The sequence below is a fragment of the Apteryx rowi genome, unplaced genomic scaffold (genome assembly GCF_003343035.1).
Source record: "Apteryx rowi isolate R43461 unplaced genomic scaffold, aptRow1 scaffold_17, whole genome shotgun sequence".
Lineage (NCBI taxonomy): Eukaryota > Metazoa > Chordata > Aves > Apterygiformes > Apterygidae > Apteryx > Apteryx rowi.
Window position 1 is genome coordinate 2,212,323 of NW_020447974.1, and position 27,355 is coordinate 2,239,677.

The 27,355-nt window shown below is 37.9% G+C and overlaps 1 protein-coding gene across 1 annotated transcript in view; it reads left to right on the forward strand.

Annotated features, from left to right (window-relative positions):
* The window catches only part of SLC12A1 (solute carrier family 12 member 1), a 54,131-nt gene extending 32,824 nt beyond the window's left edge, over positions 1-21,307 (forward strand). Inside the window, exons 16-27 of the mRNA XM_026060536.1 lie at positions 335-434; positions 521-632; positions 4,891-5,031; positions 6,889-6,995; positions 7,859-7,941; positions 10,709-10,852; positions 13,316-13,447; positions 13,680-13,791; positions 14,722-14,808; positions 17,340-17,475; positions 20,047-20,114; positions 21,172-21,307. Coding sequence (XP_025916321.1) covers positions 335-434; positions 521-632; positions 4,891-5,031; positions 6,889-6,995; positions 7,859-7,941; positions 10,709-10,852; positions 13,316-13,447; positions 13,680-13,791; positions 14,722-14,808; positions 17,340-17,475; positions 20,047-20,114; positions 21,172-21,307 — 1,358 coding nt within the window. The remainder of the gene's footprint in view (positions 1-334; positions 435-520; positions 633-4,890; positions 5,032-6,888; positions 6,996-7,858; positions 7,942-10,708; positions 10,853-13,315; positions 13,448-13,679; positions 13,792-14,721; positions 14,809-17,339; positions 17,476-20,046; positions 20,115-21,171) is intronic.
* The last annotated feature ends 6,048 nt before the right edge of the window (positions 21,308-27,355 follow it).

The window sequence follows — 27,355 nt, forward strand, 5'->3', positions numbered from 1 at the left end:
AAATGCAGTACTCAGGCTGTCTGTTTTGTACGTGGGAGAAGGGTACAAAGGTAATGAAACAGAGAGGAAAACACTCCTTAAGCAGAGGAAGCATATTCCCTATGCTTTTTATATAAAGAATGAGACAGGATTTATTTGTATGTTTGTGTTTGCATTACACAAACCAAACATATTCTATTCTTATGAAGCATGAAGAACAATAGATCTGCATCTATGAAGCATGAGAGAATATACTGTGCTTTGGCTCATAGGTAACTTGATTGCTGACCTTTGTAATAGAACCTAAGGAAAAGCCTGTGGTTTAATGTGCATTATTTATCTTTATTATATGCAGAAGTAAATTGGGGCTCTTCTGCACAGGCTCTTTACTATATTAATGCCTTAGACAGTGCTCTGGCATTAACTGCGGTGGAAGATCATGTGAAAAACTTCAGGTAAGATTTCCAGTGAACAATAGAATGGCTTATTCAGAATAAAAATATTATCCAATTAAATGTAACCTCCTTTTTCCTCCTAACAGACCCCAGTGCATAGTATTAACAGGAGCTCCCATGATCAGACCTGCTCTGCTAGACATCACACACACTTTCACAAAGAATAATGGACTCTGCATCTGTTGTGAAGTGTATATGGTAAGGTCAACTCATATAAACCTAAAAACTCAGCACCAGTGGGTGCTGCAGATCTCCATTATACATTCCACTCTTACCTGGCACACTATGTCCCCATTGATGCTGACTGGCTTCTGTGCAGACCATGAAAGAGATTTGCACTAAGAATGAATTTTGTCATAAGTCTTGACAAGAAAGCTATCAGCTGATTCACAGCCTGCTGGTAAGAGCCTCATTGAGACGCATTTCAGAGTTCATAGTAGATGGACCAACAAATGATAAAAATTTGAAAAAATAAAGCATTACAAGGGAAGATTTAAAAAAAATGGACACAGTAAGGCTGAAAAAAATGAGGGAGGCAGAGTACTTCCAAGAGTACAGCACAAGAGTCAAATTACCTAAGCTCTATTTCCAGTTTTGTCACTGATTTGCAGTGTTGGGGTTGGCAAATATTTCAGATGTGTGTGCAGTGGTTTCCCCAAAATCACAGCAATGCTTATTTTGAGGATAAGACATGCTCTTCTGAGATCTTCTAAAGAGAGGAGCAAAATGTATTTTTAGTTATAAATACACAGGAAATAATGTGCTTTAAAGGATGAAGAGACAGTCTTTCATAAGGACAGAGCAAAAACAGATGAGTTTGTAGTGTAGAGGAAAAAATGTAGTTTAAATATTACAACAACCTTTTAATTTTCAGAGGGGGAAAAAAAGGGCTCATGTCACCAAAAGGGGCTGCAGAATCTAACTAATAGAGTCAGTCCAGTCAGGATAATGCATTCCTCTACATGAGCATAGGAATAATTCATTTGCTGCTGCCACGTTGCAGAAAGGGAGTATAGGAGATCTACATGTGATCCCTTCCAAATCAAATGAATCTAAAAAGAGTGAATGGCTCTAATACTCTCTACTGCAATTAATAGGAGCTTTGCCATTGCATTCAGTAAGCACAGAATCAATCCCTACCAGATCCTGAGACTAGGCACCTTCATAAAGTTAAATTTCAGCAAGTTTTCTGAATTATTAGGCATGTTTCTCTAATATTACCACTTTCATTTAGTGTTTGAGATTTAATTTCAGTCTATAAAAGCCTAAATCCATTGTGCTACTGTAAACATTTTTGTTGGGTTTTTTTATTATTATTATTTCTCCAGCAGTTTAAGCTAAATTTAATTTAGTTGGTAATAAAAGTGCAACAAAATGAACCTTTGTGATTTCTAAAACTGTGGCAACAAGCTGATGATAAAATGGTTATGTGTGGTCAGTAGAAATGTCACAATGTCAACAGAGGGCACTTATAACTAGTTTGCTGTCACAGTACAAGCTGGTGAGCTTATGCACATAAGCTTCTGTACAAAGAGAGCCATGACTAAGAACCCAGGCATCATGTTGAAGAACAGCCTACAATGTATGTCATAACAAATACAGCAATACTACTTAGCCATAAATGTAACATCCAACATATTTTGCCTCAAAGGCTGAAAAATCACAAGCTATGCGCAAAGTTTTGGGACCAGAAGTCTTTGTGCCAAAGAGAGCATCTTCCATTTCCTTTTCCCAAAGGGGAGCAAGAAACTTTCTGGGAATGTGGTGATGGATAGTTCAGAGATGGGAAATAAATTTGCCAACTGAACATAGAGATGGTTTAAAGCTGTATGTCTCTAAGGCTTTTGTCGCATGTTGGCTTGAGCAGTCTGAGTTACCAGCGAGAAGGGCAAATCTGCTTTTACTCCCTGCCTTCACATAAAATATTTTTTGCAAGGCTAGTTTTCATCCAGTCTGCAAATTCACTGGACTCATTGCACAACTGCACAAACATTAACTTGATTACAAAAGGACGAGTAGGGAAGTATGGCTAGGTGAATCACCTTACACAGTGCAAGCCAACTGTGAAACTGTATCCTTAGACACTCCTTGGAGAGAAGAGAAGAAGGATTAGACTCTTTTGTTTTTTTTAACAGGACATACCCACAAAGAAACTTCAACCTTATTGTTCAGCTTATTATTCCCAAGTCTTCACACTACTCTTCCAACTATCAGGATCAAACTCTTCTTAAGTTAAACCCATTAAATCCAAACAAACACCAGTGAATTTACTATCACCCCAAAATGCAGCATGATCACAGTAAAGAAAGATCATGCAGATTCTCGCATCCTTTTTCTTGTACTCCCCAGCCAAATGGCCATAAGGAGGCAAGAAACATATGTAAGGGACAATGCCTGGGACAGCATCAACCCAGCCTACTTTTGATCAGATCAAAACTCATTAATTTTTTAAAATTATAATAAAAATGTGCAAATAAAAGCATGACATGTAAAATCTGCCACATGATTTCACAGCTTCTTTCTCAATGCTATTTTCTGTTTTTTAGCTGGAACTAGCTGGAAATTTTATTTAAGGCCTTTTCCATCAGCCAATGCTAATTTACTGAAACTAAATATATTGTAGCTTTTTCTTTGTCTATATAAATGTATAGTGCATCCCATTTTCTTCCAGAAAGGCAAAGAAAGTTTCAGTAAGGCTGAAAAGTTCTGAGAGAAGGACATTTTGGTTTTACATTGAAAATCATCTTTTAGAAATTGATTTTGAATTAAGCGATCCCTCCTATACATTTCATTTTGGAGAGAATTTCTTTCAGTTTGGGTTTTTACAATGTTCTTGAAAAGAAAATAAATTCTGAACTTACACTATTTGCTATGGAAAAAACCTAACTCTCCTTCAGCTCTGTTTTAACCAGTTTCTTAGCTTAGCAGAAGCTACTATAACTTCAAAAGTGAAAGCTCTTAAGTATGAATTTTGAAATACAATCTCCTGAGCACGAGTCCAGCAAGCCTTCCTGATTTTATATTGTATGAAATGTTTACTGATTCCTCTAGTTATCTATTCCTTTGGAACCAAAACAACCGCTTGCCAGCATCCTCAAAAACACCAGGAAAAAAAGAAAGAAAAGGAGAGAGCAAACAAAGGAATGACTTCTGCATGAAATGAAACTTTGCAGCAAACTAAACCACTTGCTTATAACAAACCAGACTGGTACCACTTGTATAGCCAGACACACAGAAACTTACTTGTTGGACTCCAAGTGTGGCCAAGCCAACTGCCTCCTCCTGGCACATCCAGTCTCTGATGCTGTTGGACATGCTCCCGGGGCTTACACTTCTGTCTTCTACTCTTCCTTGGAAAGCGAAGACTACCTGTCCAGCCCAGTACCACTCTAGAAACAGGGTCCAAGACCTCCTAAGTGCCCCTCTCTGAGATTCATCTTGGCTGCAGAAGATCTGGACTTCTAATTCTGCTTCATAAAAGACAATGTGAAAGGAAATAAACCAGGCTTAGCAAACCTTAACCTCATAAATTTAGGAGCATGGATCTTTGAAATCAATTAAATTCCAGGTGCATGCTCCCCAGATTTATCTCAATCTTTCTAAAGGCTCGGCTTGCAGCCTTCATGTCTTCTTACTAATAGCTTTTCAACAACATGTCCAGCACATACATTTCCAGGGCAGGCCAGCTGCCTAGAAAGGAATTCAGTATGATTACTTTCAGTGAGTTTGGTGTGTTTAACATGTGTCTAAACTCCATTTTGTCCCAATGAGGTCATTTACTGCTTTGTCAGAGAAGCACATATATCTGCTGAATGTGAATTTTCAAAATGCTAATAGGCATCAGCATTAGACCATATTTGTAGTAACTAGTGATGTCCCCCAGGGCAGATCTTTTGGGGACCCACTGCCAACCCATTCCCCACTACAAAGTAAATGTATCATCTGTCTTGTGTCTTGGATATACAGATGATGGATTTTGTCTAATTAAATTGTCAGATGACCACTGGAAAGACCTAGTGACAAAAGCATTTGCATCTCTAATTGCATGGCAACAACCCTTTTTTCTTATTACTAGTAGATAGTAGCTTAATGATGTATATTTAGACCTGCTGAGCCTTACTTATGTAGTCAAGTCAGGGAGGGAGTTTATTCACTCTGAGGTGCTTCATCATACCTTAGATATTTTTCTAAGATGTTACAATCCGGAGTAGTCCTTCTTTCTGTCAGAATCACTATATTTAAGTAGCATTAACAGCCTCAGCCCTCTCGAACAGAATGTGAATTATGTTAGCAGCACGGTTCTTTTCAAAGGGTTGAATCTCTGTGGACTCTTTTTGGAAATGTATTTTTCTGACTCTCTCCCTTCGCTCCCACAGCAGACAAGGTAACTCCTTCAAAATCACTGAGTGATGTATAATACAAAGCCTTCTTAAAAATATTTTACTGTATCATGCAGGGACCACGCAAGCTGTGTGTTAAGGAGATGAACAGTGGCATGGCAAAAAAGCAGGCCTGGCTTACAAAGAACAAAAGAAAAGCCTTTTATGCAGCAGTGGCAGCTGACAGCTTCAGAGATGGAGTCAAAAGTCTCCTTCAAGTAAGCTTTTTGTTTACAGAACACATAGAAGAGTGTTACATCAAAGAATCCCTCTATGTAAAGCATTATTGTTTACTTGTTAAGAAGTCCTACGTATAAATGGAAAATGTTACAAATAGAAAGGGGCATCCTGTGGGTACATATATTTATATTACAGGTTATTTCATAAACAGATCTGGTTCTGGTCTACAGAATTATCAAACAAGGCAGACTGATTCTCTCCTAAATGAACAAGAGCCTATTATATAAAGAGAGGCACCTATAGGGCAACACATGAATGTCTGTGCAGCCAATATTTGGTACACTTCAAATTAAATCTATTGCTTGATATTAAATAGTTGAGAATAATTTTGCATTCATTGAAAACTGAAAATGTGTAATAAGCCTATGTTTTTGCAGAGGGAAGGCCATCTAAATAAACAAATGTCAGCAGTATTTTTCTATTTCTCTAAAGATACAGCAGATCATTTCCAACAGTCCATTTAAAATGGCCTTAATGAAGGTCACACAGAGGCACTGTTTTCATATTTCCCATTTCCCTCTCTCACACATACATGAATACTTAAATGCACACGTGCTGAGGCAAAATATGGAGAAAACTCCCATCCTTTGCACAAAATACACTGTTGAAAAGACATTAGTGCAAGCTGAGATAGTAGAGAATCAGCTAAAACACTCTGGGTAATAGTCACCTACTGGTAGCATACCAGCGCTCTTAGTATGCTGGCTGAACGGACAGTACAATTGAGCAAGATGAAATATTAAAAAAGATCCCTTTGTTTTATCGAAGCCTGACATGGATACTTCACCTTGGGTTTATGCATTGTCTCAGTAGGAGTTCCTTCTGATGTTTTTGAGAACTATTATAGTTTGATGATCTCTTCTTTTCCATTACTACTTAAACACTATCACTGGACCACAAATAGTTCCCTTCCAGCAGATGAGAGGATAATCATCACCATAATACCCTAAAAACATTTATATTGTTTTGCAAAACAGCTATTCATTTCAATATATACAGTGTGGGTGTATCAGCCCTACTAGGAAAAAATAAATAAAACAAGATTCCAATAGTTCTTATCCATTTTTTCTTTGCTAGTAGTAAAAATCAGCAAATTGTGTAATAACTTGACAAGACTTGTGGGTCTCCTCCCCATGATTCCTAATACATTGAATATTAAGGTTTCTATGAAAATTAGGTTTGATGAATTCAAATCTGATAACCCTTACTGTTTAGTTAAAGTTTTAGCATCCACACCCAGTTTTGGATGCAATCGAACATCCTGACAAATGATTTATTCTTTCTAAGTGTTATAAACTAATTTATCTTTAAAGTATGCTCAGCTAGTTTTGGATAATCTTTTGGAAAGAATACAACAAATAGAACAATAACCATTTCTAAAGTAAAGGCAAAAAAGTTATTCTTAAGAGGGTATCCATTCCTCATTCTCCGCCTATCTGTTTTAAGAGACTTCAGACACAGTTTGTCTATTGAATATTCCAAATCCGATAAAAGCTTTAAGTTATTATGTTAGTATAAGCATACAAACGACGCTTGAATTCTCTCTTGATTCCAAGTTATTGAGCCATTTTAATATGAGCATGTCAGAAGAAATGCAAATGAATGCTAATTTAGCAAAACTACATTTCTGTCATCTAAAAATCATTTATAGTTGGGATGATTTAGAGCTAATCTTTCAACTTTCTGCTTGGGTATGGGCATGAAGGACATTCATGAAACACAATCTCATTGTAAGTGTCTCCAGAACATTACTTCGGTTATCTTTTGCCATTATTTCTCATTTACAGTAAGACCATGTGTGTGTACCTGATCAAGCAGTGTTTTAATATTGTTAGGCCTCCGGCTTGGGCAGAATGAAACCAAATACCTTGGTGATTGGATTTAAGAAGGACTGGAGAAATGCTACAGCTATGCAAGTTGAGAACTATGTGGGCGTTATACAGTAAGTCACAGTTCAGCGTGATCTTTTTTACTCCCTTTAGACTAGATTATAGCATTTCCATACAGAATGTGATGTGTAGAAACTATGGAAGAAAACACCTAGAGATCTGGATTCACAAGTGCTAGCTCTGTAGCAGAAGTTTCTGCACATTAAAAAAGCCTCCTTGGCTTCACACACCTAGCAAGATGTGCTCAGCAAACATCTGGCACTGTCAGAGCTGAGGTGGCTTGACAATGCTACATAAAGAAGTTGCACTGCTGTCAGCAGTGCTTTTACAGAACTATATTTTCCCATTTTTTGCAGGCAGAAGCACAGAGAAAAACAACCCTAATGTACATACTTAGGGAATATGAGAACATCATGGAATTCTTCTTTTAAGCCAATAGGACAGAGGAAGAATCTTGCTTCAGATCTCATGTGTGCCTAAGGCTCAGCAGCTTTGTGGGTTGGGATTTAGCTAGAAAACAGTCATTTAGAAACAGGCTTCTCACAAATTCTTGCTGAAAATTTGACTGCAAAGCTGCAGCAAGTTAAAGAAGAACAAACCCACCCCAGCTTTTTTATTTCCTCAGAGAATGTAGAAATAATTACCTAATGGCAACCTACTTCTTAAAGTGTTGTCATAGAAGGAAGATCCATTTCACTGATAGTCTATCTGTTCCCATGCCTAGTGGCACCTCTTTTTATAGCAAAAGAAAGTTGGTAGAACTTTGCTTAATCCTCCTATAACTTTACCCAGAGCAGCCCCATACATGGCAACAACACCTGCCAGTTAGCACTAACACTTTTATTGATCTTCTCAAGTCAGCTTTCATTAATAAAAGGGGTATCCTTTCATGTCTTTTTTTTTCCTCCCTTTCCAGTGATGCATTTGATTTTGAGCTTGGCATGATTATCGTCAGAATTAGCCAAGGATTTGATATATCTCAAGTCCTCCAGGTTCAAGGTATGTAGTGACCAACTAATGGAATTCCATCTAATATCCATACTGGTTGCATGCTTAGTTAACAAACTGTTTTTCCATCCTTGTTTCCAAACACATCAATTTAGCTAAGTCTTCCTTAGAGATTCCATGATCAAGAAAATTAAGTGTAAAGTGTCCTGAAGCTAGAAGCCAATATGCAACTATTTTCTACAATTAATGAAAGGGATATCAAAAATTTCAGGTACCAGCTGAAAGGTATAAATGAGATACAACAGCAAAATGGCTAGCACAGACTACTTCCCTCTCAGGATAAGGAGGGCTCTGAATGACCTCTTAGAATCACAGGCTGGTATCTGGCACAGTTCCTAGACCTGTAACTTCTGCAAGAACTCATTGCTTCTGCCCTGTAAGTTTCAGCCCTGCCCAAAATCCTTGCTGAAGCAGGATGCCCACTGGCAGTGGCTGAAGGAGGCAGTGGCTGAAGGAGGCCAAACTTCACAGAGTAAGAGGCTCTGCACTCCTGCAAACTCAAGTCCCAAAGCACTTCCAGCACAGGCATGGGCTAAAGCAGTAAAATCATGCAGAGGCACAGTAATCAGTCACTCTGGAGCATGTTTCCTCCCTGTTTTTGGAATACCTTCCTCACTCCACCTRCATGAGATCTCTTGGACAGGTGGGAATCAGGAAACTGCCACTGTACAACCTCTGTGGAATGCTGTGGCCCAGTAAGCTCCCACCTATGCAAAAATGTTGAAACCACAGAAAACATGAGTTGTCTTTCTCATCTTTTTGTCCATTTTTCCTCAGATTAGCGGTGAGTATATTAGCAGGGAAGACAAAATCTTCCACCATACCATGACAGTTCAGGGAGATGTGCTATCCTGGTGAAAAGGTAGGGGGAAATTGTGCAGGTGACTGCATTTAAACAAAGGGCTTCCAAGATGTACATACAACCGTTGCCTTTGTTTTTCCTTTTCCCCTTTAGGACACAAGTGTCTTGCCACTTTCCCAGGGACCCTGGGAAGGAAATGACTCCACATAAAACTCCATCTGAACAATTCTCAAGATTTTCAGTAGGATAATTTTCCCACTTCCCATTAAGTTTGAGCACTTGATGAGACAGAGTCAACCTAAACCTGGAAATTACACCTAGTGTCCCATGTCCTCCCTTCTAGAGAGATTTTCTGTGTTATAAATGAATTGGATAAAATCTATAGACAAGGAACATAGGCAGTAATAAGAAAGAAGAATGGTGACTCTTTGCTGCCGCCTGCTGCAAATTTGCCTCCCAGTTGTCTCTGCAGCATCCCTGAGACACAGGCTGCTCTCAGGACTGTCAGGGAGAAAACCTGGAAAGAACATAACTGTCTTACTCAACTAATTAAAATCAAAATTAACTCCCCATTAAAGATGGATTACAGGATGGGGCAACCCCCCAAAGCAAATCATCTTTAAGGATTAAAAGGCTTCAGAAACTCCTTTAAAAAATAAGGGTAGCTGAATATTTATCTGGCAGACTCCCTGGTAGCTTGATTTGCATGGAGAGCTATAGTGCAATACTATAGGGATTTAAGAAAAAAATTCAAACTGATCTCTGCTTTTTTCTTCCCCCTGTTGGTACCTCAAGGAGAACTGCCTACCTCTTTGCATGCTATATAAGTCAGAAACTGTCTGAAATGGGGATTGTATCATTGTACTCTATTACCCTTGCTTAAGGGAGAAACAGAAATTTTAGTTTTGAATAGCTGTTAAGTTAGTGGCTATCATCACCTCTAATAATCAGAAGCACCTGGTTGTCAATCTGGATTCTAAGTAAAAGAAATGATAGCAATTGAGAGTGCCAACAGAGCTAACATATAGCAGATGAGTTTTGTTGTTTTTTTTTTTAAACACAATTTCCTAAATGAATTTGCCTCACTCTTAGTCCGTGTCTCACTCAAATAAAAATTTTCCTTTTGAATAAAGGTTTCAGCAGGCAAATGCCTATATCACACTAATTAGTACCTCACGATAATATATTCCATAACAATATATGCTACCTTTTTCTCAGAAGGCTAATATTGTCGAGATAGATTTGTTCATTTGTATTACWGAATTTACAGAATTGTTTAGCTAAATCTTATGCCTTTGCAGCAAATACTAAAAAAAAACACATTAAAACAATACTAAAATATTTCAGCATAGAAACTGATCATGTATTCAGTGTCCTTATATATTTCTGAGAATTTCGAAGTCCAAAGAGCAAGAAACAACCAAGAAAATCATGTCCCCTGTTCATAAATTAGGTCTGGTACACTGCCAATGGATGTCAAAGAGCAGACTTCACAAATTTCAAAGGCAGCAGTAGGGGCCCTGAGGAAAGGACTTGATACATCAGCTTCTCACTTTAGGAAAGCAGCTTTCCTAAAGTGTTTTCATACTCTTGAAAATAAAAAAAACAAAATTAAACAAGTAAAATCTGATGCAACTATAAAATACAGTAATTCTCCCACATCTGATCTGTCTGATTAAGAAAAGGGAAGTCCAAGGGCAGCTGACCAGCACTTTAGTACATGCCATTGCTGTGACAGACCGAGGCACCCTAAATTAGAGCTTTGAGAGATGAATTCAGCTTCCTGCTGCCTATCAGTTTGCTTTAAAAAGCACTTAAAAGTTTTTCTCCCAGCAGCTTTACATTGTGTACTAAGTGCCACAACAATAATTTCATCACCATTATTTCAATAAGTGATTTAGTTTAAAATAACAAGTGATGTGTCACCAGTTCCCTTACTTTCTTCCCAATATACAGAGGAATTAGAGAAGCTGGAGCAGGAGAGATTGGCACTAGAAGCTACCATTAAAGATAATGAATTTGAAGAAGGAAAACATGGTATCTGTGGATTCTTCAGAAAAGCCAGCAAGTTCAATATCTCAAAACACGAAACAAAAAAGGGTAAGTACTGAAATGAGAACTCTCTCCCCTGATCCTTCAATGCATCATACTTTCACTGATGTACAAACTGGACTTTGGCTCTAATGCCAAAGCACCAGARCCGCCCAGAAGCCTCTGGAATAGGAGCTAACCCTGTGCATACCTGCCTTAGTTGACCATGACTTTGTAAGGCAGCATAGAGTGAGTGTCCTCTGCTGGTAGGAGGCTCTGCCTGGTATGACAAAACTATTTCTTCTCATTTGCTAGATGAGGTTCACAATCCTGCTTATTCTGAAATCTATTTGTCAAAAATAGCATTTGGTTATTAATGTTAGATGGACACAGAAAAAGTCTGTTTTTGTTTTTTATAGGGCATTTTCCATTTTTAAACAGAGGCCTTTTTTCCCCTTTAAAATAAGAAATCAGGATGTATACACAACATTCAGGGAACAAGCAATCTCACTTTATTTAACATTCACACACAAAAACAGTATCCAGCTGGAAATCAGGTAAAAGTGGTAATACAGCTCTAGGTTCTAAGCATGATTTCATAAAAAAAATGCACAAATGAAAGTGGTAAAAGCACTAAAGTACACATACAGCATGCTGTAAAATAACACATAACCTAAACATATAGGTGATGGAATCAAAATTGTACATCCCATATAGTAAAATGACATAGAAGTATACACAGAATTAAAGGTCTTATTTCACAATTGCTAGGCTGTAATGATAATGACCCACCTGAAGCCGTGTTTGTACACRGACAAATATTTTCAGAATTTTCACCTGCAGAGACTATTACATCTAGCTGTGCATGCAACTCCCACAGGTATCAAGAAGATCTACAGACTAGAAACATAAATGTCATTATTCTTTACTTGGTAGACTTCAGATCATTTTTGCAGGTTTCAGTAGAATATATTTTTATAACAAATACAACAAAAATGTGCACCCCTGCTTCAACTACCCTTTTCAATTTAGTTCAGAAAGACATAAAGGAAATACATATTGCACACTTTGGCTCTATATATGAGATAGATTATATTAATAAATATCCCTGCCTCTCCATTTTGCTTATACATTCATCCTCCCCAGAGCTGTTGCATCGTCCAGCACAGACGCTAGAACTGCAGAGGACAGCCAATAACTGTTTCAGAACTATCTTGCCCACACTCTAGGAATACTGGAAAACTGAACAAAGCATTTTCAGAACCTAGTAGATCAGAGCAAAACCTCTAGAGAAGCCTGTCTGCTCCATTTTAAACACTGCTCTGACACTGTCCCTTTGAAATCATTGAAAGAAAAGCAGTAATAAAGCCACAGGCTTCAAAAGATGGAATGGAAGATGATACTGTCAGCACATACGCAAAAATGTCCATTTTAAAGCCAGCCAAGCAAATAGCAAGAAGCAAAGTATATTTTCAATTAACACAAAGACCCTCTCAAGCACAGGGCAGTTGCTATATATGCTTATGTTTTCTGTCATCTAGTCTCACCTCCACTTGTGTTCTCACTGTACCTCGTTAGCTTTGCCCTCCATAACTGCACATTTTAGGGACTTCTATATTTTGCAATAGATAGATAAGCTTGTAAAGGACACAAACTTAAATTGCCATTTACTTCTAAAATCTATCAGACATTTCCTAACTGTTTTCTTATGTTTCAGTGAATTTTAGGTTAGTTAATAAGATCCAGAGAATAGATAATGAGATAACGCTTTTAAAGATATTACAATTTAATGACACAGTATTACACAAGCTCAGGAGCTTTGGTTCCCATTGAAATTGTGTGTACTGGTATACTAAAAGTCCACAGTATCTGTGCAGTAAGTTTTTGCAGATTTAGCATATAGAAAATATGTCAGAAACAAGTCAGGCCCTGCACCTTCAATATCTTGTTTAAAAGTATATCCAAAATAGTGGCCTTAAAGCAAACATTTACACACCTGCTGAATTTTAAACATGATGGTCAAATGAAAGAAAGCAGATGCATGTGATAGCAATCAAAGAGGTCTTTTCCTAGTTCTTCATGGGGATTCAGGTGACACACAAAATACCATGACACATTTCTGGGAGATGTTTTCTTGTTGTTTATGAAGGTATCAGCCAATTTGATTCCTGTAAGTAAATTTAACCATATATAGAACTGTTCACAGATTTGAGGTTTCAATTAGTTCAATACAATTAACAATGGCGAATATCATACAAACATGCTGGGTTATGAAAATTATCCATTGTTTTTGAATGTTATACAGGTAAACTCATAAACACATTGTTCATAATTAAGAGGCAAACTATAGTAAGAGTAGACGAAATTTCACTTATCTTTACTCCATTATTTTGTACCAAGGAATGTAATTCCCCCCCCCCCCAAATGAGTGAACAGGAGATTGGGGGGAATTCTCCTAAAGCTTTATTCTCCACCTGTCTCCCTGTTGCTTCACTTTTCAGTGACCCTTCACATTTTTCTTTCTCATTGCAGAGAGCACCATTAGCACAATACAGTCAATGCATGTGGGTGAATTCAATCAGAAGCTGCTAGAAGCCAGCATTCAATTTAAGAAGAAGCAAGGAAAAGGTACAATTGATGTTTGGTGGCTGTTTGATGATGGAGGTAAGGAAATCAAGTACAGAGAGATTTCTGTGTTACCAAACACAAAAATGTACTTGGGAACATGTACAAAACTGTTGGCATTTAGATTACGTAGTTACCTTTCTGTCTGGCTTAAATATTTTAAGATAAACTTACGTCCAACACTGTCAATGTGAAGGATGGAGTTTTTTGTTTTGTTTTTACCATACAACGCACTAATTTGATCTCCCCACAATTTTGTATATTCTTCCAGGTCTAACAATCCTAATTCCTTACATTCTAACTATCAGGAAGAAGTGGAAAAGTTGCAAATTAAGGATCTTTACTGGAGGAAAAGTCAATAGGATTGAAGAAGAAAAACTGGTGTAAATATAACTATTTTCACTCACTGTTTAAAGAGTTTGAATTGTTGCTGAATGTAAGGCATGTATAGCAGAAAGCTGGGAATTCTCAGCTTGTTGCACTGTGGTCAGTATGAAGAAAAAAAGATGTMCTTCATCTAAAGGTGCTGAACTCATGGCATGGCCCTCAAGGATCAGTGTAAATGGTGATTAGCACAGGAAGTTCGTATTCAACAAATTTTCTCATTAACAGCTCACATTACCTTTTCTCCGAGAAGAATGCTCTGCAGTCTTTAATGAAAATATCATTAGTTTTATGGGATTTACACAAGACTGTCTAGTTAGCAGTAAGTAAAACTGCATGTGAAGCTTCTCAGATGCACATACCATAGACTGATAGCCCATATAAATGTGATTAACCTTGGTAAACTTTAAAGAACTTAAGACCAAGTTGATTTTACTTATCTTTTCTAAAAAAACTATATTAATCATTGTTTGCCTTCAAGCAAAACAAAGGCGCTACTATAAGCTCATTGTCATCGTCACTATACACAGGACCTTTTCTTCCAAAGCACTTTACACATTAGAGGCATAGTCATTTCACCACCTGTGGAAACACAGGCAGCTTGGAATGGAATTCAGGAACTGCTTAATTACACAGCAAGTTAAAAACAACATATCTAATTAAACGTCAGTGGAAAACAGCCAAGATGGATGCAAGGACAGGAATCAGAATTTAGCCAGTATCAACAGGATTACAACACGGTGCCTCACTGCAGCAATCATATCAATCTGGTTGTGTAATTGGAAACTGAAACACTAACTAGAGCATTTAAAGTAATTTGTCATATAGTTAATGACACAATTGCATTTGACATCTTAACTCATTTATGAGTGCTCTTTGATTCAAGGCACTCAAAAATATAGTGATGAAATGTTATCTCTTGTTTTCAGGATGGCTTCACTTCTAAGTAAATTCAGAATAAAATTTGCTGACATTAATATTGTTTGTGATATCAATATGAAGCCCAGCAAAGAGAGGTAAGAGACATTACCAAAATCCATTATTTAGCAGCAGCCTTTTATCAGGAGCTTGTTTCTTTTATGTTGATCATAAAAAATATCAAAGGATAATAATACAGTGATTTTATTGCTATTATTTTCCAAGAATTTAGAGCAGGGGAAAAAATGTTTTAAAAATCACAATTCAAAGGGTCAGAACTATAGGCAGCCTCTTTTTATACAAAGACTAATTAGACATCATAGTTAGGAGTCACTAAATTTTATGGGCATCATTTTATGATGGCTTTTAATATTCATTTAGGTTGCAATAGTCTTCATTTCATCGTATTGTTCAGCCACAGCTCTTTCACAGCCCTGCTCTCTCAGCTGACTTGGTCTTTTGGGTTTTATCATGCCAGGCATTCAGAAACTTAACATTTTTCAGGCCGAACGCATGCATACTCCTCTTTCCCCTGAGGACAACATTATAGTACTCTCCCATCACTCAAATATAATGAAGGTTCAACTGCATATTTTTAAAAGTTAACTTATTTACAGAATAAATGCTCTTAGGCAATGGTGAAGAAGTTGGTAACACAGTATTCAGCTTCATCTCCAAGTGTATTAGATACTTTCAGATCCATGCCACCATTAAACATTTTGGTCTTCACAGCATATAAAAACAATCTGGCCTTCACAGTTTCCTCCTAATTTTTTTGGCTTGTATTTTGACACTTTAGATAATGATATCTGCCACACACATGGTACAGAAGGCCCTTGTTTCAAAATCTATTGTAGAGAAGCCCAGTGTGGCAGGCAAATGCACCTCCTCTCTTTTGCTAACATGAGTGAGGAAAGTTTCCTTATCTCCGGATTTCTGTTTCTGTGCAACATAGGCACTGCAGGTCATCCAAAGTCTTCAAGACTACCTGCTTTCAAAAGCACAGTTTTATAGAAATAGACTATTTCTTCTGCTTTATTTACAGAAAAGTATATAGTACTTTGATCAGGGAGCAACTGAATCCTAATGCAATTCACAGTATCGCTCTTGGTCTTAAAGATCCGCTGAAAATGTTCTCACTTTGCCATACACTCTTCTATCCCATCCCCTACTCCCCCCCATTCAATACCTGCAGATATTGGAGCCAAAGGGCTCCCCCCAGCCTTTCTTCTGCACACCGGTGCAGCCTTAGGCTACTCCCTCAATCCTACTGGGGCTCTATTCCCTTCCCTGTAACTTTGTAAAACCAGTAATAGATTCACTAGTGTTTCTACAATGCACAGGAGATTTTTAGCTAGGAGACACAATTTAAAACATATGAATATTTTATTACTAGATACCTACAAATAGCTAAAGTCCACTTTTTTTATTAGTCCACTTTTGATTCCTCAGTTAATATTTTGTTTTTAATTATACAAAGAGCTGTGCAGAATGATTTCTTCCTTTTTCTTCCCAGTACTAAGCAATTATTTTGCAATGCAACAAGCCGAAAGAAAAGCACGTGCATTAAAAATCAGAAGAGAGTCTGTATTTGGCATTAACATAAAAAGCAAATACATTTGCCACATCAGCACTGTCAGAACATAACAAGTGAATATTGTGACCAGACACTTGCTAGACCACTGTTTCTCTCCCAGCTGGCATCCATTTATTTCACAAAGGAGACTATCATTGTTTTACATATGGAAAAAGGCACTGAGGATGTGGAAAAGCTGTCAACTTAGCAATAGCAATGTAAAAGGCTGTATGTCACAGGCTTTAACCCTGCTCTTGACTTGCTGGCCATATAGCAAAGCCAGACCAGTGCCCAGGCCTCCCATTTCCCTTCACAGTGAGGCTTACCCACACGAAGAGTTAAAAGCAGCGCACATGCATTAACGCGAAGGAGAAGCCTTGAGGTCTCTGTGGCATGGTGGAAACCTCCAGCGAAGGGACAAGCAGGGAAGCATGGAAGGACAATAAGCTTTTCTGGATGGTGTCAGTCAAAGCTTTAAGAAACAACCCAAAATTTACAGAGAAAAATCTGTGGAAGAATTGAGAATGAACACTGATCTGAGCCTCAGCTAGGAAAAACAAACAAACAAAAAACCCCACAGCACTTCTCTCAACCCCTTGCTATGGGAGATATATTTTGCCTGTTTCTCCACTTCATTAAAACTGTAACAGTAAAACTGTATTGGTCGTCTTTGCTCGAGTTAACAATAAAACAATCTGAATAACAACTCAGTATTTATGAGTCGTCCCATATTCACTATTAATGTTAGTAACCAATATACTGCATTTTGGAGCTACTGTAGAACTCATTTCAGTATCTATGCTACAACCAGGAAAATGCAGCAAACTCCCCGCAACTACAACAGGCCAAATGCTGTCTTTATCCTCATATAACCTCAACATATTAAAGTGGCACAGACATAACTTAGGGCACAACACAGCTCAGAACAGTTAAAGATTTTGCATGTTTTTCAGTTACAGTTCTGTAGTCAACAGGGCCTGTCATGCACAGAATATCTATGAAATAGTAAATTAGTATCCTGCAGTAAGGCCTCCTTTGTAATTCCTGTTTCAGCTGGAAATTCTTTGAAGAGATGATTGAACCGTATCGCCTCCATGAAAGCTGCAAAGATATAACAACTGCTGAGAAATTAAAGCGAGAGACTCCATGGAAAATTACAGATGCAGAGCTGGAAGCATTCAAGGAGAAGGTAAAGCTTTGCCTACCTTTTTACACTCGTACCTTTTCTTACGACATAGACTAAATGTTTGAAGCAATTAGTAAGAAAACGCGAAATACCAGATACAGAATTAGAAACACGTGACATGTATGAACCTACCTTTGACATTCAGAAATTGGATTTTTACTGTAAACACTCCAGAGGTGTAGTACGATTGCATTACTCAGCACTGTGTAAGACCTCACTTGGAGCACTCTATAGGCATGTTTACATGGCATTTTCCAGACTGATAAGAACAAGCTCAGCCCACATTTGGAGTCAGCCAGATTAAAGCCAGCTCTAAACCAGAAGCCACAGAGTACTGTGCTGAGCTTGAGCTAGTAAGCTCTGCTCTGCTTTATTAAATTGCTTCGTTGTTTTAGAGCTTGAAACTTTTAAAAGGGCAGGGTAGACATATCCATCCATGCACCTCTGAACAATTTCTTATGCAATAATACGCACACTCTAGGAAAACACTAACAGATTGCTAAATGGAGCAAAATAATAGAGGATTTTAGCTGTAATGGCAAGCTCAAGAGTTTGGGTCTATATTTCAAGATAAAAATCTAATTTTGTTATCTAAAAGTGCAAGTGCAGTTCCAATATTCACTACTTTGGGAAATTTAGAGCAGAATCCAGACCCTATGACTGGCGCTCTGAATTTGTCCAAAGCAGAGATTTAACACAGATTCTTACTTCAAAGGCAGAGTTAAGTCTAAACCTACCTACAACGTAAAAGCTCCACCTGCAGTTCGGAGGCACTCTGAGGCTGATGTTGCCTGATCCACTTGGTGGACCTAGAGCCTAGGTTTCTCTTTAATTTTGTTGGAATGTACCTTTTCGGCAGAGCTGCGAAGGCTTCATCAGGCCAGTACTGACAGAATACTGAGAACCATTCCCACAGTGCCACCTGGAAGAGACAAGTTGTCCAGCAACTCACAGAGAATTAATCTAGAGATCTAATTTATAGTTCCTCTTGGATTAACCTGAGTGGACTGAGAGTGTAGTTATCTCCACTTTATGGTGCTGGTAACCTCCTCAGCACAGCAAGGATTGTGAGTCAGAGCTCTGAGCTGCCAGAGGTCACAGCCTGCCATATTAACATAAGCTGAAATCARTGGTGATTTGAGATAACACACTGTACCACAGACTGCAGCAGCTGTGGAGCAGACTGACTGCTCACTGTATTACCCTTTCTATAGATTTGATAACCAACAGAAAGTTAGGGTGGACAGCTGAAGGCAGACAACTTTTAAAGCACTCTCAGCATAAATCATCAAAACCTGAGAATCAGAGCCCTTATAATATCCCAGCATAAAAGATGATGGGAATATACTCCCAGATATACACACCCATGTACAAAAACGGTGAGGATGCAACAGGAAAAAAAAAATCATTAAGCTTGGTCTTGTCCACATCAACAACTGAAGCAGCGGGGGGAGGAAAACAAACAAAACAACACAACAGCAACAAAAACAAACTACATTGAAAGCAGTCAGCAATATGAAAATGCCAAGTCTTTCTAGAAAACGAGACCAGTGAAAAAAAGTTTCAATTACATGCCTGGAAAGGCATGTCCCCCATCTTCAGTGCTAAGTCATTTCTGGGAACTTTATGGACTACATGAGAATAGGTTTAAAATTCAGGAGAAAATACATGGCACCATCAGAGATAAAGGGTGATGTTATAGGGTGACTCTCTTGAGATAACTGAATAAATTAGGAAGATTCTTACTTATATAACACAGGGTTAAAATGAAAGCAAAATTTCTGTACAGAAGGAAAATTTAAGGTCTGACTGGGAAAGAGACAGCTTTTTACCTTCTCTGGTAAATGGACACAATAATCTGGTAGGCTCAGTTAAGATACACCTATCTCCCGTGCTGCAAACTGTATGTGACTCTGCCCTGATCTTTAGTTTTCTGTGACTTGTGTTACATTTTAAAAGCTTTGAGAGCCTGAGCATGACCATAATCTTGACTGAATCTCAAAGTAAGTCATTTATGCAAATCGTAAAAGTCCATACAAATATATTATACATAAAATAGCTAATTCTTTTACTCCATATTATACAGAGACCTCCCTGTCTTTTGATTAAGAGAAGAATTTTTGCTGGGTGGCAAGGTGGCTATTTACATACTGCTATATAGCCCTAGTGGCATGGCAGCTGGACACCAACAAATTAGATGAATTAATATATTAACTGCCATAAACAGACAGCACAGGAGTCTGCATGCAGCTCCCAAGCAGCTATACTCCACAGCCAAACAAACACTGAAAAAATCTGTCTGACCCAGATCTGGTCCTGTGCCAGTACAAAAAAATCTCTATTCCCAGGAAATCTTACACAGTTGTCAACAATTCTGGTCCCCAGGTAACAGTACTAAACAAGCAACATACCCTAGACAGCCTGCTATTTTGCAGTCTCTATCACTTTGGACCACAGAGCCATCCTGGCTTCCAGTGGTGCCAAAGCAACAGCAGAAAGTCGCGGGTTAAGGGGTAGTCTAAGGAGGACTAAGGGGCACTGATCTAACTGAATCTTTTTTTGGTTTAAAAACAGAGTTACCGCCAAGTCCGTTTGAATGAACTCTTACAAGAACATTCTAGGGCAGCTAACCTCATTGTCCTGTAAGTTATACAATTTTGATTTTAACTCAGAGAATAATCTACTGTGTGTAGGGATTTCTGGACTAGATCAGCAGAAAGCCTTGTGTTCAAGCTTGAGAGCAAAAATAACCTAATTTAAGCATCTTTTGAAGGACTTAAATCTGGACCGATGGTCCTCTGGGCTGTGCTGAATATGAACCTTACCTAATAGTTCCTTATAGCTTAAAGCAAAGCTCTACTCGTGAAAATGTATTGAAAACATCATTTACACATCCAGTGCTAAATTTTGAGTGTTACACTTGCTTACTCACCTGCCAAACCCACACATTTTCCTTTCATTTCCCCCAATTATTAAAAATTCAAAGTTAGAGAAAGGATTGTTTTTGTTTGCACATCATAAATCAAGTGGTTAGCCAAATGAACTTGAAACTATGTAAAATTGAATAAGGATGATGCAATCACATAAAGAAAAATCAGTCACCAAGAAACAAATAGAAAAACCCATGAAACCATTTTCAGAATCAATTTTTTGATAGAGCCACATTTCTCATACACAACTTGAATAAATCAGTATTTGTGTTGCAAAGATAAACCTCTTCAGCTCTATTAATTCAGTCTCCAAAAAGGAGATTATCACATAATGTTTATAGCAAATTGAGGCATACTGTAAAACTCTCATCCCACAGTAATTATACATGAGGAAATGAGCTGATGGACTAATTTTGCATGTGCTATATTTTTCTTCTCTGTTTTTTTATTGTATTATCCATGGGGTTTATGGTCCTGAACCTGAAAATGCTTCTTTAAATATGTAAAGTTACTATCATAAGGACTCCACGTATTACAGTACAACTAATCATGTTAATGGCATTAGCCAGGTGACCAAGAGCTTGCAAGATTAAGGCCTAATGGTACCTTTGTGTTTTACAAGATTAATACAGTCATGTAGCCTGATCAAAAATATTCAGCCTGGCATACAAACAGTTGGTGTTTTCTACTTAATGTTTAGTGAGATGCATGTTATCAGGCTACCACTGTCTTTATAATAGTAATTTTATTTTTCTTTCTATCGGAACAGGAGTCTCCCAGTGGCAAGAAAAGGAGTAGTGTCTGATCACCTCTATATGGCTTGGCTAGAAATTCTCTCAAAGAACCTCCCTCCAGTCTTAATGGTTAGGGGCAACCACAAAAATGTTCTGACTTTCTATTCGTAGTGAAACTTATGTGCCTAGAATAGCCCATGCTTGATTTCAACACATGCATTTTTAATGGCAGTGCTTTATTAAAGACATACTTATTTAAAACAGATCTAGAATTTGACCTGTTAACAGAAAATTTTTCAAAAATCCAAGACAGAACACAGTGGGGAGTTAGACAAGAAAATGTGACTGGTCCCTACCAGTTTTACACTCCAGTATAGGCAAAAGAAGGAAAATCTACCTATGTATCACAAGCCTGCCAACATTTTAAAAACACAGACAAGAAACCACACTCATTTTATACAATCTAAAATCCTTTTGATATTTATCCTAGAAAGCCAAAAGTAACAGCTACAATACAAAAAGCATTAAATCTATAAATAAATATTTCTTTCATACTGCATTGTCATAGTTGCTAATAGACACAGAAGAGGATTGAGATACAATGCACTGACTTGGGAGACAGAAAAAAACCTGCATGGTATCTATCAAGTCAAACCATAAATATAATACAAGTAGAATACTTGCAGTGCTGTTAATTATAGCAATGCCAAATTACTACCTATGCCAAAAGCACATGCTTTTACCAAAACCGTTTTCCTAATTTATGTTAATTCAAATGCYTTCTAATCTGACAAACAGAAAAGTTATGTATACAAAAATAAGCATTCTATATAACAAGAGTTGATAATGAATTTTCAAGCTCTGATATGGAGTGGAATTAAATGTATGACTGCAATAATTAAAGGCGATAAGTAAATTTCAAGGAGGAATTAGTGAAATACTAAATATTCTGACAATTTTTGCTATGAATGTTGTATGCTAATATAACCTGAGATTACAAATTAGGGATTGTATATACAGTGATTTACATAAGTGATTACAAAACATAATAAACTTGATGTTTAGTCAAGTTGAATGCCTAATTTTTTTTCTGATTTATATAGAATATTTCTCTTATTTTTAGACTAATATTTGTTATACACTAATTTGAAATAAAGGAAATCCACTAAGATGTGCAGAATAGAAAATAGAAAAATTGCAATATTATAGTACTATATTATTTCAGCTGTCAATAAAAGCAACTTCTCTTTCTAATGGAGAAACTTTGTCCTGTATGTGTTATTTAAATTAGAGAAATATAGCTAGTTTAATCACTGAAGTTCTGCAAGTAATTGGAGGGACTAACTGAAATCTAAGCCCTAGTAAAGCCAGGGACCCCAAATTTCACCAAACATTTAATTTAAAGCAGATCTCATATTCCTTCTTTGCTTAAATTAAGAGAATTGCTCTTCTCCAAAAATGCAGAATATTTGATATTCATGTTTTTCCAAGTTCAACTGCAGCAATTCAGCAGAACACGGTTAATGTAGCCCAATAATCTATTTTTAATTTTCTCTATCTATTAAAGGCAGGATATGAAATACTAGTATTTTCTCCCTTCACACCTTCTTACACATTTACAACCAGGCTGAAGGATCACTTTGCAGTTTAACTGCAAGACACAGATACATGGGTTTCCTAGATATACTAGAACTCCTGCACTGCTCTGAGCAAAGAAAACCTCAAATTCTGCATCTGCAGAACGGAGATTATTCTAATTTCTAACAGCGATGTGAGCAGTGATACAATACCTGCTGTCAAATCCTTCTGCCTTTGTAGAATTGCAATGGCCATGACACTTTCCACCTTACTTGAGACACCAAACAAGTATAATGCATGGGTGCTATGCAGGCAGTGGCCAAAAGAGCCTCCAGGGAGGCTCTAACTAGGCCCTCCGTAGGTGTCTGCCTTATCACAATCTATGGAAGGGAGCTGGGGATATCATGAATCTTCACTAAGCCCTTCAATTATGTACCTAAAGTTAAAAATGAACATACGACAGTGAGGATTTTTTCCTAAATATTCCCAAATACTATAATTTTCAGTCTACAAGGATGATTGCCCCAAACTTATTTTGGGGACTTAAACTGATCTAAAAAGAGAAGATGCACAGTATTAACTAGCAACAGCACTTTCAATGTTATTCACATTTTTCTCTTGCAAGCACACCGTGGGCATTGCTACAATGAATCCTCATGAAAGGCACATTTCTAAATGAACAGTTATTGAAATTTATATGGGATCTATATATGGGTTTTACACCCAGCAGCACAAACTCTAGACACAATAGTGCCTAACATCTGAAAGCAAAGCAATATTTCCACAAATTCAAAAGTAATTTGAACACAGCAGTTCCCTTAGAGCTTCTAGAAATCATAGTGAGGAACAGGAAATAAAGTGTGTGCATGACTAATTTGGAGAGCATGCCAATTATGAACTCTCAAATTTTAACTTCAGATGCAAAATGTCATTAGTCCACCTATCTCCTTTTCCACTGTGTAATAGACACTTCCTCTTTTACATGCATTATGCATAAAACAACTGCTGAATTTTAATCATTGTTAGTAACTGAATTCTAATTACAACTTTGACATCTTCAGAAAAAGCATAGCTCTAAAACTGTCTAGCACCTTCTGAGCATATATGTCACCATGAACGCTGCAGGTTTATATAACTGAGGGTTGATTGAATCAGCCACAACAAAAGTAAGCATAGATCAGGTGACCAAGGGCCATTAAAGTGAGAAAATACTGCTGATGTGAAGTGGGGACAAAGAATATTTTGCATGTTCTTCAAAACTCTAGGCATCCCACACTTTGTAGGCCTGTGCCTAAGAGCCTGTTAAAATGGTCCATTACTGCTCATCTCACCAGTGAATCTTCCCTTCCCTTCCTAATGTTAGAGGAGCTCACAGAAGGCATTTCAGTACAGTTCAGGGAGTCTATTTGCTTAAATCTTTTTAGGAGCACAGGCAAGTTGGTCATTTTGATCGCATACCCCTAAGGCACAGTGCTTAGTGATGGTATTGGTTGTCCCCACCTAGTGCTCCAAAACAGCATTCTTCCAATGTGCCATTCACCAGCTTTCCACTCTCCAATGGAGCAGAGGTTTACTTTATCAGCAACCCAACAGCGTGAACAGAAGATCTACCTAACCAAAAAGGCATCACTTAAGATAAAACAGCTGCAACTGCTCAAGCCAGACTGCAAAGAATACACCACAACCATACTTCATGCCCAGAGGGCTTTTCCACTTAACTATCATAATTACAAAGCACAAAGTTCAACCCACTGCAGAGGTTGAGGAATTTTACTGTGCAACTTCCATTACATCTTTGAAAAGTCCTAGCAAAAGTCTTCCTGGCTAGGCAAAAGATGACAGCTCTCCTTCATTTTCAGAAAACCTCAGCATTTCTCCTTCTTTTCTCTCCTTTTCTACAGTCTATCTCATGTGGTATTTCAAGATCTTCTTTAAGGCAAGAGCTGTTCCAGCAACTGATTGGTAGTCTGCAGGTGACAAAGTAATTAGCACTGAAATTGCAGATATAGGGAAAACAGCTGCACAATCTTACCTATTACCGACTCTTTAACTCTCCTCCTGTTTGTTGCCTCCCCTCTGTGAGAGGCCCCTGACTTATCAGTAAAGCTGGGAGAACCAAACATGAGCAATCCTCACTCTCTTCAGCTTCAAGTTCAGTGGATTCCCTTAAGCTGCTACAGCTGCTCATTTGACTATGTCACTGGACTTTGACTGAGTGACTGAGGATCACTCAGTGGTCCTACTCTGTCTCCCATGCCACATGATTGTAATTTTTGTCAGGGGGCAATAATTCCTTAAAGTGTTGCAGCTGTTTGCTAAACAAACATATGAGTCAGCCCTCAAGTTAGTTGTACAGGTCAGGAAAAATCAAGGATTTTTCCAATACCCTAGTGCAGTTCTGCAGATTTCTGGCATTTATCAGACCATTGTTTAATTCTGTTAATTCTGGCATGTGGTTACGTGGCATGGCTACTTGGCAGGTGTGTAGCGTACTGAGGTGGTCTAGCCTGTTCTGCTGAGGGAACACCTCGCACTAGCCTCGACTGTTAGAATGAAAAATGTAGCTGTGCCAGTGTAACCACCAATCAAATCTGGCAAGTTTTAACTAACATTCTCCACAAATAACAAGAGCAATAATCCACAGCTATGCCATCACTGGAATTTCATCAGAGGAAATTTAATTCCAAACAAAATAAAGCATTAAGGTTGTTTTGGAACAGAGTAAAAAGCAGTGGCAAAATTCCACAGGCCCCCCATGCTGAACAGCAAAACTACAAGATCAAAAATAAAGCTTAATTGCAAAGAAATCCCTACAGCAGCCTTTTAAATTACAAAATTAATCTGAAACACTGTGAGAGAGACAGCTGTTCTAAGTGAGACTGTGAGGGGAAAAAAAAAAAMCCCTCCCTTTTAAAGACACAATTTTCTTCTAATAAAAATGCTCATTCTAACACCAAAACTTCAGTAGGGAGAATTTCACAGATTAGTATCCCCAAAGCAACTCTATAATCTGTTTCTTTCTGCTTAAAGGAAAGCTGCTTCCACTCTTACTCTGAATCTAGATAGCAGGCAGATAATTTCAGTTTATCTCACTTTTATTTTTCAAAGCCGGAAATGCCCAATGGATAGCAGCAGTAATCAGCAATCAACAGTATAGGAACATGAACCAAATGACTGTTTATCTACAGAGCAAACAGAACATGCTCAGTACCAAGGCAAACTTGCCTAGACTTCAAGCATAGGTCTCTTTCTTGTCTTTTTACGCATCTGGGGAAAGAAAGCGTCAATCAGTTGAGACCTTTCTTCTTGACGACAGTATGTTTGGATGAGTCCTTTTATCTGTTATACGGAGACTTTCATGGCTACCTCAAGATGTGGCCTTGAGCCAAGCCTGCCTCATGCTACTGAGGGTTTATACTAACCTCCCTCTTTAAAAATTAAATAAAATCAGGACAGCAATGCAATAGTGTTAATAAAAGTAAGCTTTTTTCAATCACTTTCCAATTTTTGAAAATGCATTTCATTGAAACAGCTCAACTTCCATTTTTAAAACACCAAATTGTAGTTGCAATGTGTAATAAAAATATGTTTTCTCTAATTTATCCTTGAAAACCTAACATAAAAAGCCAATATAATTGTGTTTACAGAAAGTCACAAAATTTTGGTAGCTGAACAGCACAAGACACTGTTGAGAAAACCCAAGAAAAGTAATTTGCTTGCTTCCCATTTAAGAAGAAAGGGAGGGTGAAAATGCACTTGTTATAGAAAATTTCCAATGAAAGTTTATTGGCCATCCTATCTGAGATTTCAAGTTTGAAGAAAACTCCCTTTTCCACTACATTTTTATTAATTGTCTACATTCATTTGCTTTCATTCTTCTGTTCTTTTTATCCTCCCTGTTATTTCAACCATCATTTTTTTTACCTGGTATACATACTGGAAGCTTGTACATTTTCAGTGAAGAATAAATTTGAAATGGAGCTCAGATCATTTAGAAGATTAGTCCTTTTCTACAGCATGATGCAGGATGCAGTTGTAATCTCTGTGTAATCTCTGTATAATGTGTAAAAATAATTTATAATTAGATATTATTATAACTAATTAAAAATTCTAATCAACTTTGGTTTGTGGGTGCCTTGTAACAAAAGTTGTAAAATACTCTAAGCATCTTTTTTACATAGGACCATGATATGTATACCTTCTCATTTAAGCAGTGCACATTATTAAAACTGAAAGTGATGAATAATATAAACTTGCGAATCAGGAGGGTCTTCAAAATATTATTTTTCACAATCGCATTGCAGCGTGCAGCAACGGTTTCACCGCCACCTGGCTGCGTCTAAGAAAAAAGGCGTCACAGCCGGGAGACACCCACATCTCCTCGATCATTCGGTGAAAAGGCCACCCGTAAGGCAGGGCTGCTGGGCAAAGCCGAGAAGACCGAGCAGAGGCCATTGCGCACACAGAAAAACACAACCGCCACAGCGGCAGCGCGCAAGTTTCGCGACCGCAAATCCGCCGCTTGGCGCCAGCCCCACCCCGGGACGCGCGGGGATGTAGGGAGCCTTTTACAGGCAAAAGCGGGCAGTTAACGTCAAAACCAGGGTGTGGGAGCGGCCCCTCGCGGCCCGGCCCCGCCGT